General features: G+C 51.5%; 1 protein-coding gene across 1 annotated transcript in view; it reads left to right on the forward strand.

Annotated features, from left to right (window-relative positions):
- The window catches only part of Crtac1 (cartilage acidic protein 1), a 145,172-nt gene that overhangs the window by 103,606 nt on the left and 26,894 nt on the right, over positions 1-14,672 (forward strand). Inside the window, exons 4-5 of the mRNA XM_021151716.2 lie at positions 1,327-1,463; positions 6,389-6,545. Coding sequence (XP_021007375.1) covers positions 1,327-1,463; positions 6,389-6,545 — 294 coding nt within the window. The remainder of the gene's footprint in view (positions 1-1,326; positions 1,464-6,388; positions 6,546-14,672) is intronic.

Here is a 14,672-nt window from a genome sequence, read left to right on the forward strand (position 1 = left end):
TTTCAGCGAGGGGCTGTGTCCCTGCAGGGGTGCAAAGCTGTCACCATGCTCTCTCACCTGGTCTGACCTGTGATGAAGCGGTATGTGGGTCTTCTCACAATTGCCAGTCACACCGTGAGTGAGGACAGCTCTTGTGTGTCATTCTCAGAAGAGCAAGGTGAGGCTGGAAAAGGATAAAGAACTTAACATCACCTCAGAGCATACATATGCCCATGTGCAAACACATGTTCACGCGCACACTCACTCATGACACGTGTGTGCGCACACAGACACACACACATACACACTCATGACACACGTGTGTGCGCGCACACAGACACACACACACAGACACGACACACATGTGCACACACAGACAGATACACACACACACACTCCACAGTGGCCCTCCCAAGACAGAGCATCTTTAGGCCTGCATCTTCAGCTCCTCAGACACCTCCACCTGCATGGCTACAGTCAGCCTCCCTGCTTCTCACACGGGTGTTCTTCCGAGTGAGCCACCCAGTGTGTACACCCAGTGTACACAGTGCTGCTGCTGCACGCATTCACACATGCACGACACTCCATCACACCCCCTCCTACACTTGTCTGTATTCTCTCACACATCCATTCCCGGTCTCCCACCAGTGCACACTTAACCCTGTGCATTCCCTCACACTCGGCTGCACACGTGCTTGTGCTCAAACTAGCGCATCCATCCTGAACATTGACTTTCACACTCACATTCACTCGCTCTCCCACATTCACTCTCGCTCGCACGCCCCAGTCTTGCACACTTACCCATTCTTATGCCACACTCACACTCTCATTCAAATACATCCACAGACTACCAGCCTGTGAACTGGGGATCTGCTGTCTGGTAAGTGGCTCGTATTTAGAAGGGAGGACTCATTTTCACCTGATAAGAGCTCCCCTTAGGGGGACACTGGGCTAAGCATTCCATGTACAGCCCCTCATGCATTCCTCAGCAAACTTGAATGTGGCTACTGTCATCCCCATGAACAGATAAGGAAACTGAATCCTGGAGACGCTGAGCAACCTGCCCAGAGTCTGGAATCTAGGTCTAACGGAGACTGGAACTTCTGTTCACTGATTCTAAACCTTAGGCTTATAATTGCTGTCTCCCTTAGCCTGAGCCTCTCTTCTGGTGCCTGCTAGAGTCAAGTTCACAACTAGAAAGGAGCTTTGCCTGCAGAGAGCCTCCCTGCCTTTAACCATAAGATACCTTCAGCCCCAGCCTCCTTGTAGCAAATGCCAGGAGACAGAACCAGAGTCTCCCTGTGTCCTGTCCACTGTCCACCAGCCATCCTTGCTTCCTCTCTCCAGGTGTGGCCACATACACAGACAAGTTGTTCAAATTCCGAAATAACCGGTGGGAAGACATCCTGAGTGATGACGTCAATGTGGCCCGTGGAGTGGCCAGCCTCTTTGCGGGACGCTCCGTGGCCTGTGTAGACAGGACGGTAAGTGCAAGGGCCCAGGAGGGCCTGGGAGGAAGCAGAGGGCCCAAGGCTGTCCCACCTTGGTAGCTCCCGTTGTCCCACACACAATAGAAGCAAGATACTAAGTGGCTTAACTGGGGAACCAAAATAAGATCAGTGACATGCCTAAGACATGAAGCAAAGTCCAATACTAAATGGGGTGCTCATTCATTCAATTAAATGCTTCAGTGAGCTAGGCATTGAGTCATGTGACCCTGTCCATATCTTTATAATATTGAAGGTGCGACAGGGGAGTGCAGAAGTGGTCAAGGCAGGGTTACCTGAATGTTCTAGAACCTTAGTTCATCAATGGTTCCATCAACCCCCTTCCTGTGTCCAACCCAAGACATGGGGAAGCGTGGCTGAATTGGAAGCAAGGAGAGGAGCTCTTGTCTGTGCCTGGAGCTGGGTCCCAGCAGCCCTACCGTAGACAGCGACTTCTGGGGATGTGATTTGTCCACCTGTCACCTGTTCTCCTGCCACCCACCTGCTTGGTGCTATAACAATAATCACGGCAGCGAGGGCACAGCTGCTGCCCTGCTCCACAGTTGTGGGGCTGAAGGGGTGGGCTCCAAGAGATGGCACAGAGGGATTGGGGATTCAGCGAGAATGTTCGCAGCAGGGGCCTCCAGGCCTTAGGAGAAGGCAGGTGCCAGGTATAAATATTTATTTCTTAACAAGCTGGTGCTGGGGAGAGGAGCCAAGCTGGGCTGTGAAGCCACATTTAGCCCTGACCTGAATCCATGCCACCTGGACTCCTGCCTGGTGGGAGGGGACAGTGAAGTGGGTCTGAAGAGCCCTGGGAGGTGGAGGGCCATAGGTGGCAGGTCTGGTCACAGCTGGGGATCTTGTCCACACTCCTTCTGTTTCCCCGCCTCTCTCGTCAGGACTTAACCTCCCACACTGGCCAAAGTGGAAGGTTCTCCCGGAACTGGAGGGAGGAGTGGAGGTTAATCACCGAGATACACTCTATGTCCTAGCAAGGTCATCCTCACACTGGCATTTAACCATGGGACAAAAGCATTGTGGGGAAGGCAAAAGGGAGAGGGCGTCGTCCCTCTGCACAGCGGGCGGTGCTCAGAAGCTGTCTGCTCCCAGCCTGGCCTCACTCCATCCTCCAAGACCTTGGAGAACTGGAGGAAAAAAAAAAACCTTTCAGTGGATCACCACCACGGGAAGAGGTGCTTTCTGGGTCCCACCACTACGCCCATTCCTGGGTCCAAGGAATTGTACGGAATGAACTGGGAGAGACCAAGGCCAATGCAGAAGCTAGAAGACAGGAATGCAGCGTGGCATAGAAAACACAAAAAGCAGTGGCAAAGGACAGAAGACAAAAGCGGCCCACCCTTGTGCAACCAACCATGCACGGATGCCCACGTCACAGGCCTCTTCTTTCTGAATCTTTACAATAAGCCCATGGGGTACAAGCTACCATTATCACCTTTTACAGATATGGAAATTAAGGCTTGGAGCAATTAAACAACTTGACCTTGGTCACATAATAAATGGCAGGCACAGCTGGGAATTGAACTCTGTCTGCCCGAAAGCAGAGCAAACCCCCTTTTCATCCCCCTGCTACCCCAGCTCTGGGTACATGATAATAGACAGGCTTTCCTGACGACCCCCACCCCATTCAAGCCATCTTCACTTAACCCCCACCCCCAACCTGGGGGTGTCTGGGCTAGCTGCTCAGTGGTTCTCAGAGTGTGGCCCTCAGACTATTGTTAGCACAAGCACTGTGAGGAATGGAGATTCAGAGGTGAGGGGGATGACTCTGCAGGTAAGAGTGCTTGCTGCACAAGCACAAGGGCCTGAGTTCAAATCCCAGGACGCTGTGTAAAAAGCCAGGGGTGGTTCTACAAGTGCTTGCAATCCTGGTGCTCTGGGGGTTAGAAACAGGGGGGTTCCTGGGATTGCTGGCCACCAGCCAAGTTCCAGGTTCAGGAAGAAACCCTGTCGCAGGAGAAATGTGGTGGTCAGTGTAGAATGAGACACACAACATCCTCCTCTGGACTCTGTGTGTGCACTAAAAAGCACAGGCCCTGCCTGCTGCATCCCTCAGACCCGCTGAATCAGAAATGCCAGAGACACAGTTCAACTCATGGGGACTGGCAAGGGTGGTAACGTGCTGAGGGGAGTCTGTCACTGCCTAGCCACAAGTCCCTTCTTCATGCTCTGCTCCAGATCCGGAGCCATCTCCTGCCCTTTATCTCCAGCTGTCCCGTCACTCACTCACCTTCCTGGATGGAGCTCAAAGCTGATCTCTTACAAGAAGCGTTCCCTGGTCAATAACGATTATGCCTCATGTTTATATTGCGTTTTTTTATCTTCTTGGAGACCTTTCACATACATTGTCTCATTCCGGCTTCTCAGACACCCTGCCCCCCCCACCACCACCACCCCCTCCGCCCCCGCATTTAGCACATGCAAGAGGCAGCCTGCAGGCCTTGATGGACGTGCCCACGGCTAAAGAGTCATCCGGGGCCTGAGGCTAGACCAGGACTAGGCTAGTAGCCTCTGACTGGTGCTTTTCAGAATCTAGAGTCACTAGCCAGCGGCAGCAACATGCCCCCACAAATCTGTTTCCCTCTCCCTTTTCCTGGTAGTACTGGGTTTTGAACTGAGGACCTCATTCATTCTAGGTAACCACTGTGCCACTAAGCTACAGCCTCAGCAGCACCTGGAAGTCTGGTAGACATGCACATACTACAGGCCCATTCTAGATCTTTTGGGTTGGAAGCCCTAGGAATGGGGCCAAGAGTCTGTATTAAACCAGCCCTCCAGGTGATTCCACTGTTAGCTCTGCATCCAGAAACACCTCTGTACCTTCCTCTAGACCCAGAGCTCCAGAAACACCTCCTGCAATCATCTCACCCTCTCAGAATTACTGTGGTCAAGTTCACATGTGAATTTCTGCAATCTTCTATAGCTATAATATGTCTGTGTTTATCTGCTTTATCACCCTGATGAATTGAAGTAAGGATCTAGGTAAAACTGAATTATATAAATCTCCTAATTTGTAGCAGAGCGCATTTCAGCCCATGTGGACTTAATTGTCCATTTGCTGATGGGCTTGTTAAACAGGTGGTGGAGTCAGGAATGGTTCACCCTGGTGCACCTTTCCCTTTGGTCCTCTTCTTTCTTCATCCAATCACCTCAAGTCACACACAAACACACACACACACACACACACACACACACACACACACACACTCACATCAAGCTCCTGGAGTAGGTAGGAGTGAGAACCTTTCAAAGTTTTCCTCTATCGAGAAGCCAATGGGTCGTAAAGCATCCTAAATTTTAGTTTGCCTAAGTGTCCTGTGGGGTCTTATTAAAATATAGATTCCTGTAAGTCTGGGGTGGGCCCTGGGGTTCTTTAGTTCTAATACTGTCTCCCAGATGGCATCAGGGGTGCTATCTAGGGACCACTTTGAGTCATGGAACCTATAAAGCATTGATTCCCAGATACCAGGGTTGAAATTCAATAATCCAAGGAGAAGAGGCAGTGAGGCTTTCGGGCAACAACCTCCCAGTCTCCAACTTCATCTCCTAACACTTCCTGCCTTGTGTTTTAGCTTCTGGTGACACTGAACCATACCTTCCGTGCACCCACCATTCCCTGTCTCTGCCCGGATGGTTCTTCCCCTCTGACTCACTGGCTTGGACCCTTCTTAGAAAACCTTTCCTAAAGTTGGCATAGCGAGGTGCCGGCCTCCAGGCTGCCAACCAGAAGACCCTGTGCCTTACATCTGCCATGCACTTGGGTGTGGTTTTGACATCTCTGTGTCCCTGGAAACTCTAAGCGTCTTTCCCTGTCCTCAGCCACCAAGTCACGCACACTTGAGTGTCTCTGGATCAGCTCCCCCAACCCCAGAGAAAATGGTCCTAAGAAGGAGTGGAGTGAGGACCCTGGCCCGATAGAGATGCTGTAGGATAAGAGAATGAAGCAAACAGAAGCCAATGAGGACCACAGCATCACCTTGTCAGCTCAAGCTCAGCTTGTTCCCTTTCTGCTCTAGCTGTCCTTCCACACTAGACTCTAAGCCACCCAAGGACAGGGTCTGTGGGTTCAGAATTTACAAGGTGTGAAGAGCACCCTATAGACCGTACGAGCTGGAGAAATACCTTCTGGACAGAAGAGATGAGAAGATAATGGGGACGCTGGAAACAGATTTAGAAACTGTGTATCTCCTGGGAAGAAGGAACACCATTATAATAACAGGCATAAAGGAATCTTATCTGTGGGGTTTGGACTACTGAGAACGGCTACTGAAGGAAAAGCCAGTGCCCCAGGCTTCCCCTTCTTATGAAGGGGGGAAAAAAAACGGAGACAGTATTATAAAGGCCAAAACAGTGAAACATCTCCTCTTGATAATATAGGGAGATGGGAGTGGAAGGCAGATGGAAGACCCCGCGAATCTGTGCCTTTCCTGGAAGGAGGAGAGGGAGCAGGCTCAGGAATTTGCTTGTCATCTTGGCTGGAGTGGGCTTGAATGGGAGAGAGAGAGAGAGAGAGAGACGGAGAATAATGGGAACTGGTAGATCAATCAATCAGCAAATATTTATTGAGCAGCTACCCTGGCTGGCAGCTGGAGCGAGCTCAGCTGGAGGGAGGCACATTAGAAAATTGTCTATAAAAAGGTGGTTGTGGGGGAGAGGGAGAGATGTGTTCTTCTGGATCAGGATAGAACAAGAGAGGCTGCTTTGTTGTCTGGCTCGAGAAGGGGCGTGTGGGGGGGTCGTCATTCGCACGCAGCTTTTGTGATGAGCACCTGTCAGGGTTGTAGCGGCACAGGCTTCAACCCACTGATGAAGCTATGATCCCTGGGGTGGGGACAAATCCTGGGGAAGCCAGGGCTAGCATGGCCAGGGCTTCTCACCCTCCTCCTTTTCTTCTTCCTCAGGGCTCCGGAAGATACTCTATCTACATAGCCAACTATGCCTATGGTGATGTGGGGCCTGATGCCCTCATCGAAATGGACCCTGAGGCCAGTGACCTGTCCCGGGGGATCCTGGCACTCAGGGACGTGGCAGCTGAGGCTGGGGTCAGCAAGTACACAGGTAAGCCGAGTCGTTAGCAGAAGGGCTGGGGCCGGGGGGCCGGGGCCCTGCAGAGCACTGTGTCTAAGTCATCAGCAACCAGGAGGACAGAGAAGGTTTATAATCCCTGAGCAGGGAGGAAGGCATTTTCCCTTCCCACCATGTATGCTGCCCCTCCAAAGGGGAGGTGAGATCCTTGGCAGGTGTGAGCTTGGCGGGGTGGGGACACCGTACAGCAGGCATGAAGTGAAAGGGAAAGAACACCATGTATCCTGTCCCAGGAACCCCGTGCCCCCTCCCCTGCTGTAACCCCAGTGATGAGTGAGCAGACTGCATTGGAGAAATCTGACAGATCACAGGAGTTGAGATTTAAAGCTTTCTTTATTGCCCAACAGCAGATGAAATTATTTACTCACACATAAGCGGCCAGGAATTGAGCGCTAAGTCCCTAAGCTCCGGCTGGGTCCCGTCTCGGATAACTGAGCTCAAAGAATTGTGTTCTTGTTCCAAACCCTCTCCCGCACTTTTTATGGAAGGTGCGCTCCCCCCTCAACTTTCTGGATGGGGGACCTATTGTCAGAGAGAGCCTCTGACAGGAGCTCTTTCTAGGGAAGGCTGTTTTTCTAATTCCAGCAGGGCTGCTGACTAAACTCTGATAATCTGCCAGTAGGGCTGTTGATGGCAGAGCCATCCAGTTCCTGTGGTGAGTGCCAAAAATCAGGAAGCCAGGCCTGTGCATAACAACTTGGTCTCGTTCACACCCGCCTTGCAGTTGGGATGTAGAAATCCTCCCGTTAGCTAGCCTTCCCCGTACATCTGCTCCAAGTTATACCACAGACACTACCACAGCGTCGGCCAGCCTACACTCAAGGCTTGTGGAGCTGGAAAGTGGCAGGGGAGATGAAGTGGGCCTCTCCCTTCCTCCAGACACTGGGATGGTAGCATGCTGGAAAGGCTGCAGGAGTGAACGGTGTCCTTACCCAGCCGACTCGCCACCTCCATGAGAGACAGAGATTGATGCTGGCCTATCTGACAAAGTTTTCGGGGACAAATGACTAGACAATAAAATAGTTTGCATGGCTCAAGCCCCATCAATGTGCCTGAGAGCCCTGGGCATAAACGTGTGGCGGAGAGGCTGAGTGTCAGTAATAAACCATGTTTCCCTGGGAAGAAGAATAAACATGAGGCGCTTCAGCCCAGATTGGTACAGTCAATTTTTCTGAGTAAGCTCCCAGTTCTGTGTACTGGGCTGGCTTGGCAATTAAGTGCCTTGATCTTGCAGGAGAGGGAGGGGTATGGGCTGGGGGATGAAACACTTGAAAATGATGAGATGGAAGGGAGGCAAGGACGGGGAGAGTGCATTACACGCAGAATGGAAGAATTCAGGAGGCTGGAGCATGAAGGGGGCATTGTTCATGCTGGCTGGGCTGGCACAGAACCCAGGAGGGATAGGAGGGGTGCAAGCAAAGACAGCTGAGGAGCAGAGATGCGATGGGAGCCCCAGCCAACTGTGCTGGCCGTGCTGGAAGGATAGGGCAACCCAAGGCGGGGGCAGCAGCTTCTGTGGAGGGATGGAGGAGGCCGGGGCAGCTGGCATACCCAGAGGACACATAAGAGCAGTTCTGCAGACTTCCAGAAGCTATTTGGCTGGCAAGAACCAATTTGGCCTACCAAGTTACTGTTCTGTCTGCCCGCCTTCCCCAGCCCCCCAACATTATCCTGCAACCCCCACTTGTCACTCGGTTAATGACACATGGACATCTGGCTGGGAAATGGCCCCGGAGTGCTCCCTTGAGCCCTAGGAATGAACCCCCAATGTAAGGGCCACTATGCTGAGCCCAGCCCAATGGCCAAGACTCTGGGCAGGTGGCCAGCGCTCATCGCCAGAATAGTGCAAGGAAGGGGTCTGGGAAGCCAGGAGGGACAAGCAAGGCCTAAGCAGGCTGGGAGGGAGAAGCAAGCAGTGGCCAGATGTGCTTCAGGAAACTGAGGCTTCTGCAGCCAAGCCACAGAGCTCCCTTTTTTTTTTTTTTTTTGAGGGCAGCCACCAGGACCTCCCATTTGCCAAGGGATCAGACTAGGTCCAAAGAGCAGAAAGGACTTGTACAAGGTCACTTAGGAGACTTGGAGAAAGCCAGCACTTGGGGCCCTATGTCCTGATGCTTAAACCAGCCATAACCAGCCGACCGTTCTGATGACCTCCAACTAGAGCAAGCTGCTCCCAGCTGGTAAAGGGAAGGCCCCTTACCCTCTGGGTATGCATTGGTAGACAGGCCCTGAACTGCGTACGCAGGTTGTCAGGCCAAAGCAGCTGTCTGGCCTGGGGTGCTCAGGACAGCAGGCTGCAGTGGTGGGGGGCTGGAGAGCAATGGCACGCAAACCACACACAAGTTGTTAGTTGTGCAGGAGGGGGGAAGGGAGATCTCTCCAGACACTATTGATTCTGGCATCCACTACCACTCTGCTGGGTCACAGTGCCATCTAGTGGCTGAAATGCCTGCTCTCAGGGGACTGAGCCCCTGGAGGGTGTCTGAACCTGAGCTGCTGGCACCCACAGTGGCAGTAGAGAGCCTGCTGTCCCTTGCTGTGGCTCCCTAATCACTCCAAGGCCTCTTCAACTATCAGAGACCGCTTGGAACCAGGAAAGGCTGGGAGCTGAGATGTGTGGGAACCCTGAGAAGTGGTGTCCGTCCCGCAGAGGGTTTGGCATAGGAGAGAGCAGCAGTCTTGTGGTATCTCACCAGGCACCTTGACCAACTAGCAGAGTGGCTAAAGGGAGCAGGCCCATGCTGGCCTGGACAACCATAGAAGACAATGACCTCTCCCCACACAAATTCTACCTTCACAGTGTTTTGGAGAAGGAAATAACATGGGGAATGCCTAGTCCATGGCCTGGGCCTGTGGCTCTGACACAGTGGCACCAGGCTTCTCTGCTGGGCATCTCCTGGGGCCTTGAGCTAGCTCGAGGATGGAGCTGAGAGAGCCAGCCCACCTGTCATGGAGGCAGGAAGTCTGTGTCTTCCCGCCTGGGCACCATGCAGGCGGGCATCTTTATCTCATCCCCAAATGGAGTGCAGCTTTCTGTCACCGTCATCCTTCTTCCCTCTGCACATGGTCTCCCTCTCCCAGGCCCTACCCTTTTCCCAGGACCTCTGCACTCAGGCCACACCCCCTTTGAGGGAGCATCTGCCCAGGCTGCAAGGTGGTGATTAAAGAAGCCTTTAAGGAAATTTGGAAAGAAAATGGAGGTGGATTTATGATGTTGGGTGGAGAGTTCTGCTGTTGGCTGGGAGCAGTGTGGAACAAAGCGGAGGGCAGATCTGATTTATAGGAAGTCATTATTGGAGGAGACGGAGAGGCCCAAAGCCCAGCTGAGCCCTTCTGGCAGATCCCCATCAGCAGCAATGACTGGTGTCTGCCGGGTGGGGGCTGAGGAGCCTCTCAGGTTTCCAGGTGGGTGTCAGCTATCTAGATAGCTGTAGCTCAGCCAACACTAGCAGCCAGGACCAGACAAGGCTAGAGAGACAGGTACCTCAGCCAGGTCCAGAAACCCCAGGAGGATCCCCAGAGGGGTTCCCAAAGTCCAGCATACACAGGAACCATTTACCGGGAGTGTCAGGTGCAGTGTACGATTGTCACAGGGGTCTATCCTGGTTCTGAAGTGCATAGATGTTTGATAGACTCACACTTTTCACACGCATTTCCCCCAGTGGTCTCAAGAGACTGTAAAGAAAGGACACTAGTGGCTCTATCACAAGGTGCCAGTACGGTCCCCTCCCTGTTGAGAGGAAACCCGAGCCGATGTGTTAGAAAGGCAAGCAGAGGGAACAGCATGAGTGTTTGAGCTGAGACCCTATCACCTGCCACTTGTGATTGCTCCCGTGTAAGCCTCAGTTTCTACACCTGGAAAATAGAGGGAACGGGAGGGTATTGAAGACGTATTTGCCAAAATAAACAACACTTTCATTACACTGGACAAGTGCGTTCAGGAGGTCTATTGTACACTACAGTGACCACAGTTAATAACAATCTACTGTATTCTTGCGCCATGCCAAGAAGATAGATTCTAAGTGTTCGAGAAATTTAAATAATAAATATGTGAGATCATGCATATGCTAATTAGCCCATTCTAGCCATTTCATAGCATATGCATTCTCCAAAACCATGCTGCATGTGATAAACATATGCAATTTGTTATTTCTCGGCTAAGAAGGCGGTGGTGACGAGACACACCTCTGGGTGTTGGGACACTTAATGTGAGATGTCTGCACCCTTGCCCAGCGCACAGAGCAGAAGCCCCAGACTCTTTCTTCCAGTCATTTGACTGTTCTGGCCTCACACAGCTTCTGCTTGCCTCCTTGATGCAGGGTGGACCCAGGAAGAAGGGCCCTTCTTCCTACAGCCTCTGGTGGCAGATTGGAAACCTTCTAGGGAAAGGGGTTGGAGAGGCCTGAGCTGATCAGGAGTGTCCTTGTCTCACAGTATCGGCACCCACGTAGTCTCACGGTCCAGCCTTGCCGACATCAGCAGGCTTGCCCACCACCAACACAGCAGCATCAGCACCTCAATTTGGAATTCTGCAGAAAGCAAATGTAGAGAGGGAGGCCCTGTTTACACCTTACCCATTGCCCCTTCTCCATCTACTTCATCTCTCTACCTCGTACATTTTCCAGCATCTTAGATCAACTCCTTTATAATATCTTGGATGCTCTTGGCAGCCTATGGACCTTGGTGTCCACAAGAACCTTGTTTTCTACAAGATTCTCACAGGAGAGTGTCACAGGTCTGTACCCCATTGATGAGGAACAGTCGGATGTGGGGCAGGAAACCACCTCCAACATGTTCCAACTGTTTCAACACGTTGAAAAGTAAAATCTCAAGGGCCTTCTCACCACCCTACCCCACCTCCTACATTTTGCAGTGCAGAGGAATAATACCCGGAGGACACTTTCCCAAGTTCCTGAAGCCAGAGAGAGGCAATGGCCCTGCACAAAACCCAGATGCCCTTCCTAGGAACCTGGATCCCAGTCTGCTGCTTCATGCCTGGGTCAACAACCCATAGTTGGAGCAGTTGAGTGCATGCTCCACCCATAGCCTCTCCCTTCCCTCTCCATACCATCCCTGAGAGCCAGGAGGTGGACCCCTTGCACCAGAATCATACTTGAGACCACAGTCAAAGCACTGGGGCTCAGAGGTCTAGAGATGCAGGGACTGAGAATAGCCAAGGGTTCCCCATAGGAATTGGGTCCAATGAACAAACAGGGAAGCCTGATAGGTGGCCAGAGGAAGTGGGGACTAAAGTGGGGGTCACTACCCCCCTGGAGCCCCCAGCCTCTCAGACAGACTTGTCAGAGTGGACACATGTCCTTGGGAAGGATGGGGAGAGAGATAAACATTCAAAGCCCAACAGCATAACAAAGGGGCCTTTGAAGCTTGAAGTGCTGGGCAAAAATAAAGTGATATTATTCACTCAGCAGGTGGTAAATAGTCCCAGCTAATGACTGTGTGGCACCTGACATTTTCCAAGGTACCTTCCAAAATTCATCCCACTTAATATTTATGACACCCCTGGGAAGGAGCTATTATTATTACCAGTTTACTTCATAGATGAGAAAACAGAAGCCTAGAAAGGTTAAGTGATATGTCCAAGGTCACACAGCTCAACCCTGGATGAGGTGACCCTGAGTCCTTTCACCAGCACAGCCCAGCAGGCTCAGCTGGGGAGCCATGTGTCTCTGAGAGAAGGTGCTGGCCCCAGACAGTAAAGAATCCATTGAAAGGGGTGGAGTCAACTTCATTAAGGTGTCGTTCTCCAAGACTAAACAAAGATATCCCTAACAGCAACCGTCTGGGTAGCCCTGAGCCTAGGGAGAGGAGGGGGAAAATGGATGTCACAAAGCAGAAAGGAAAACAGAGATGGGTCCTGGGAGAGGAGATGCTGCTACTTCTGTCTGACTGGCAAAGAGGAGGACGGAAAGGATACAGTTATGATGGGATGTTTCTGTTGGTTTCGAGATTTAATCTTACGGCATCAGCAAGGGGCACAGCACCTGGCTGACTTGCCTTAGACCCTGGTTTGGACCATATCCTAAGGTTTCTGGAAATGAGCCCCAAAAGGCTGGCTCCCTGACTGTGGACTCACCTGCTCCCCAAATGCGTGGCCAACTTGCCAAGAAAGGAGTTGTGGGTAACATCTCTGTTATGGTCCGGTTGCTATGGCAATAAATTGCTGCTAATTAGTAGTGTGGTTACCATGGCAATTTTCTAGTAATTACAGGTTACAAATGGTGCAAGGCTTCAACCCAACCCAATTAGTTAATTAGAAAGATTTAGAAATTTGTCCAAAAGGGAAATAACCTGCTTTGTAGAAAATGAAGGGAATGTGTCACAGCTTGGGCGCCAGAGGCAGAGGAAACTGGAGGATGCCACAGAGAGGGGAGGACTGGGTTGCATGGTGGCAGATCCTGAGTCCCACCTGGAATCTCTTGGAAGCCTTCCCCTAGGCTGGAGTCTGGCAGTAGCCAGGGCAGGGACAGCTGCTGCTAGCCCTGCTTTTTAACAGGCAGGGATGATGCCCGGGTCCTTTCTCAGCATCCTTTCCACTGGCATCACCTGACTCCACGGCCTTCATGTTCTGTGAGACCCCTCCTGAGAGCAGCAATGGGGAGTTGGCTGCTCATTTTCCTGAGACTGGACTCTCCTCTGAGACAAACTGAGTACCTGGGAAAAGCAAATCCGTGAGAAGAAGCCTAGAAGTCATTAGCAAGAAGTCTAGTCAGAGTACTGAAAGCGATGAAGTCGTTTTGGGGCCCCTGTCCCAGCTCCCTTCACATCAGGAACAAAGCCCCACAATTCTTCAGGGAGCATCTCTCAGGGTGAAGGACCATGGACACCCAAGAACAGTTTCCTCAGATGAGCTCAGTCACTTCCCTCGATGGCCATGGGCCTGGCCATTACCACATGGCTCTGCAAGAGTTCTCATTTACTTAAAAACTCCACCCCCTCCCAGTTTCCTTTTGTCATCATAGCTAGTTCCTTAGAGTAATATGCCTCATCCTTTAGGGGGCGTACAAACCACACAGTGGTCTTATGAGATGCAGGACTCAACAGGGCTTGAGTCTTTGTGTCTCTGAGAAGCCCCAGCAGAGGCTCCACAGGCCAGGCTGCGCAGTAAGGCTGTAGGCTTCACAGAGCCTCCATGGGTCTCACCTCAGATTTCAAAAATTGACTTCTGAAAACTCCATATTTATCATCCACAACGTGATGTCCTGAAATACTTATTCCTTGTGGAGTAGCTGGCTTGAACTAACATGCATCACTCTCCACTTGTGGGGAGGTCACTCACGACCCACCATCATAAGTAGCAAGAACAGCAAGTGCTTGTTGACGGTAGTCACCAGACTGTATAATAGTCTCTCTGACTTAGCTCCCCCTGTTTAACTGTTCCCTTCCCATCTTCTCCTCTCACCAGACCCTGGTAACTCCACCCTGTGCCCTGCTTCTGTAGCTTGAACTCCGCACCTTAGGGATTCCTGTATGTGTGTCTCATCTCCGCTTGGCACGTTGTCCTCCAGGCTGGATAACAAACATTACCACAGTTTCTTTATTCGGTCTTCTGATGGACTTGAGGGTAGATTCATATTGGCACTCACGAATCTTGCTATAGTGAACACAGGAGTGCAGAAACTCTCGACCCTACTGCCTTCACTTCCTTTGGAGAATGTATGCCCAGCAGCAAATTTGCCATGGTATATGGAAGTTCCATTTTTATTTTTCTGAGGGTATGCCACACTGCTTTGTGGTTGTACTAACATCCTCCAACTGTGATTAGGGATTCGTTTTCAGCTCCCTCTTGTTGGATGCTTGTAAGCCATCATCGCTTCTCATTTGATTTTTATAAGGGCTGAGACAGAAAGGGCAGGTCAGAAAAGCCCCCATTTAACAGAAGAAACTGACGCTCAATGGGGAACAAATTGTACTCCAGCAGCTTGTGAGAATCTGCATTAGTTCCTTGTGGGCTATTTTAACAATTGCCCAGCATCCAGGGCCCGTGGCTGGTGAGGCTTCCCAGACGTGGATGGTTTTTCCAGGAAGCAGGTGAGGTCCAGGAAGCAGATGCTGTCTTTGAAGCCCACTGAGTTCGAAGGC

This window comes from Mus caroli, unplaced genomic scaffold (assembly GCF_978045245.1).
Source record: "Mus caroli unplaced genomic scaffold, Mus_caroli_1 scaffold_20, whole genome shotgun sequence".
NCBI lineage: Eukaryota > Metazoa > Chordata > Mammalia > Rodentia > Muridae > Mus > Mus caroli.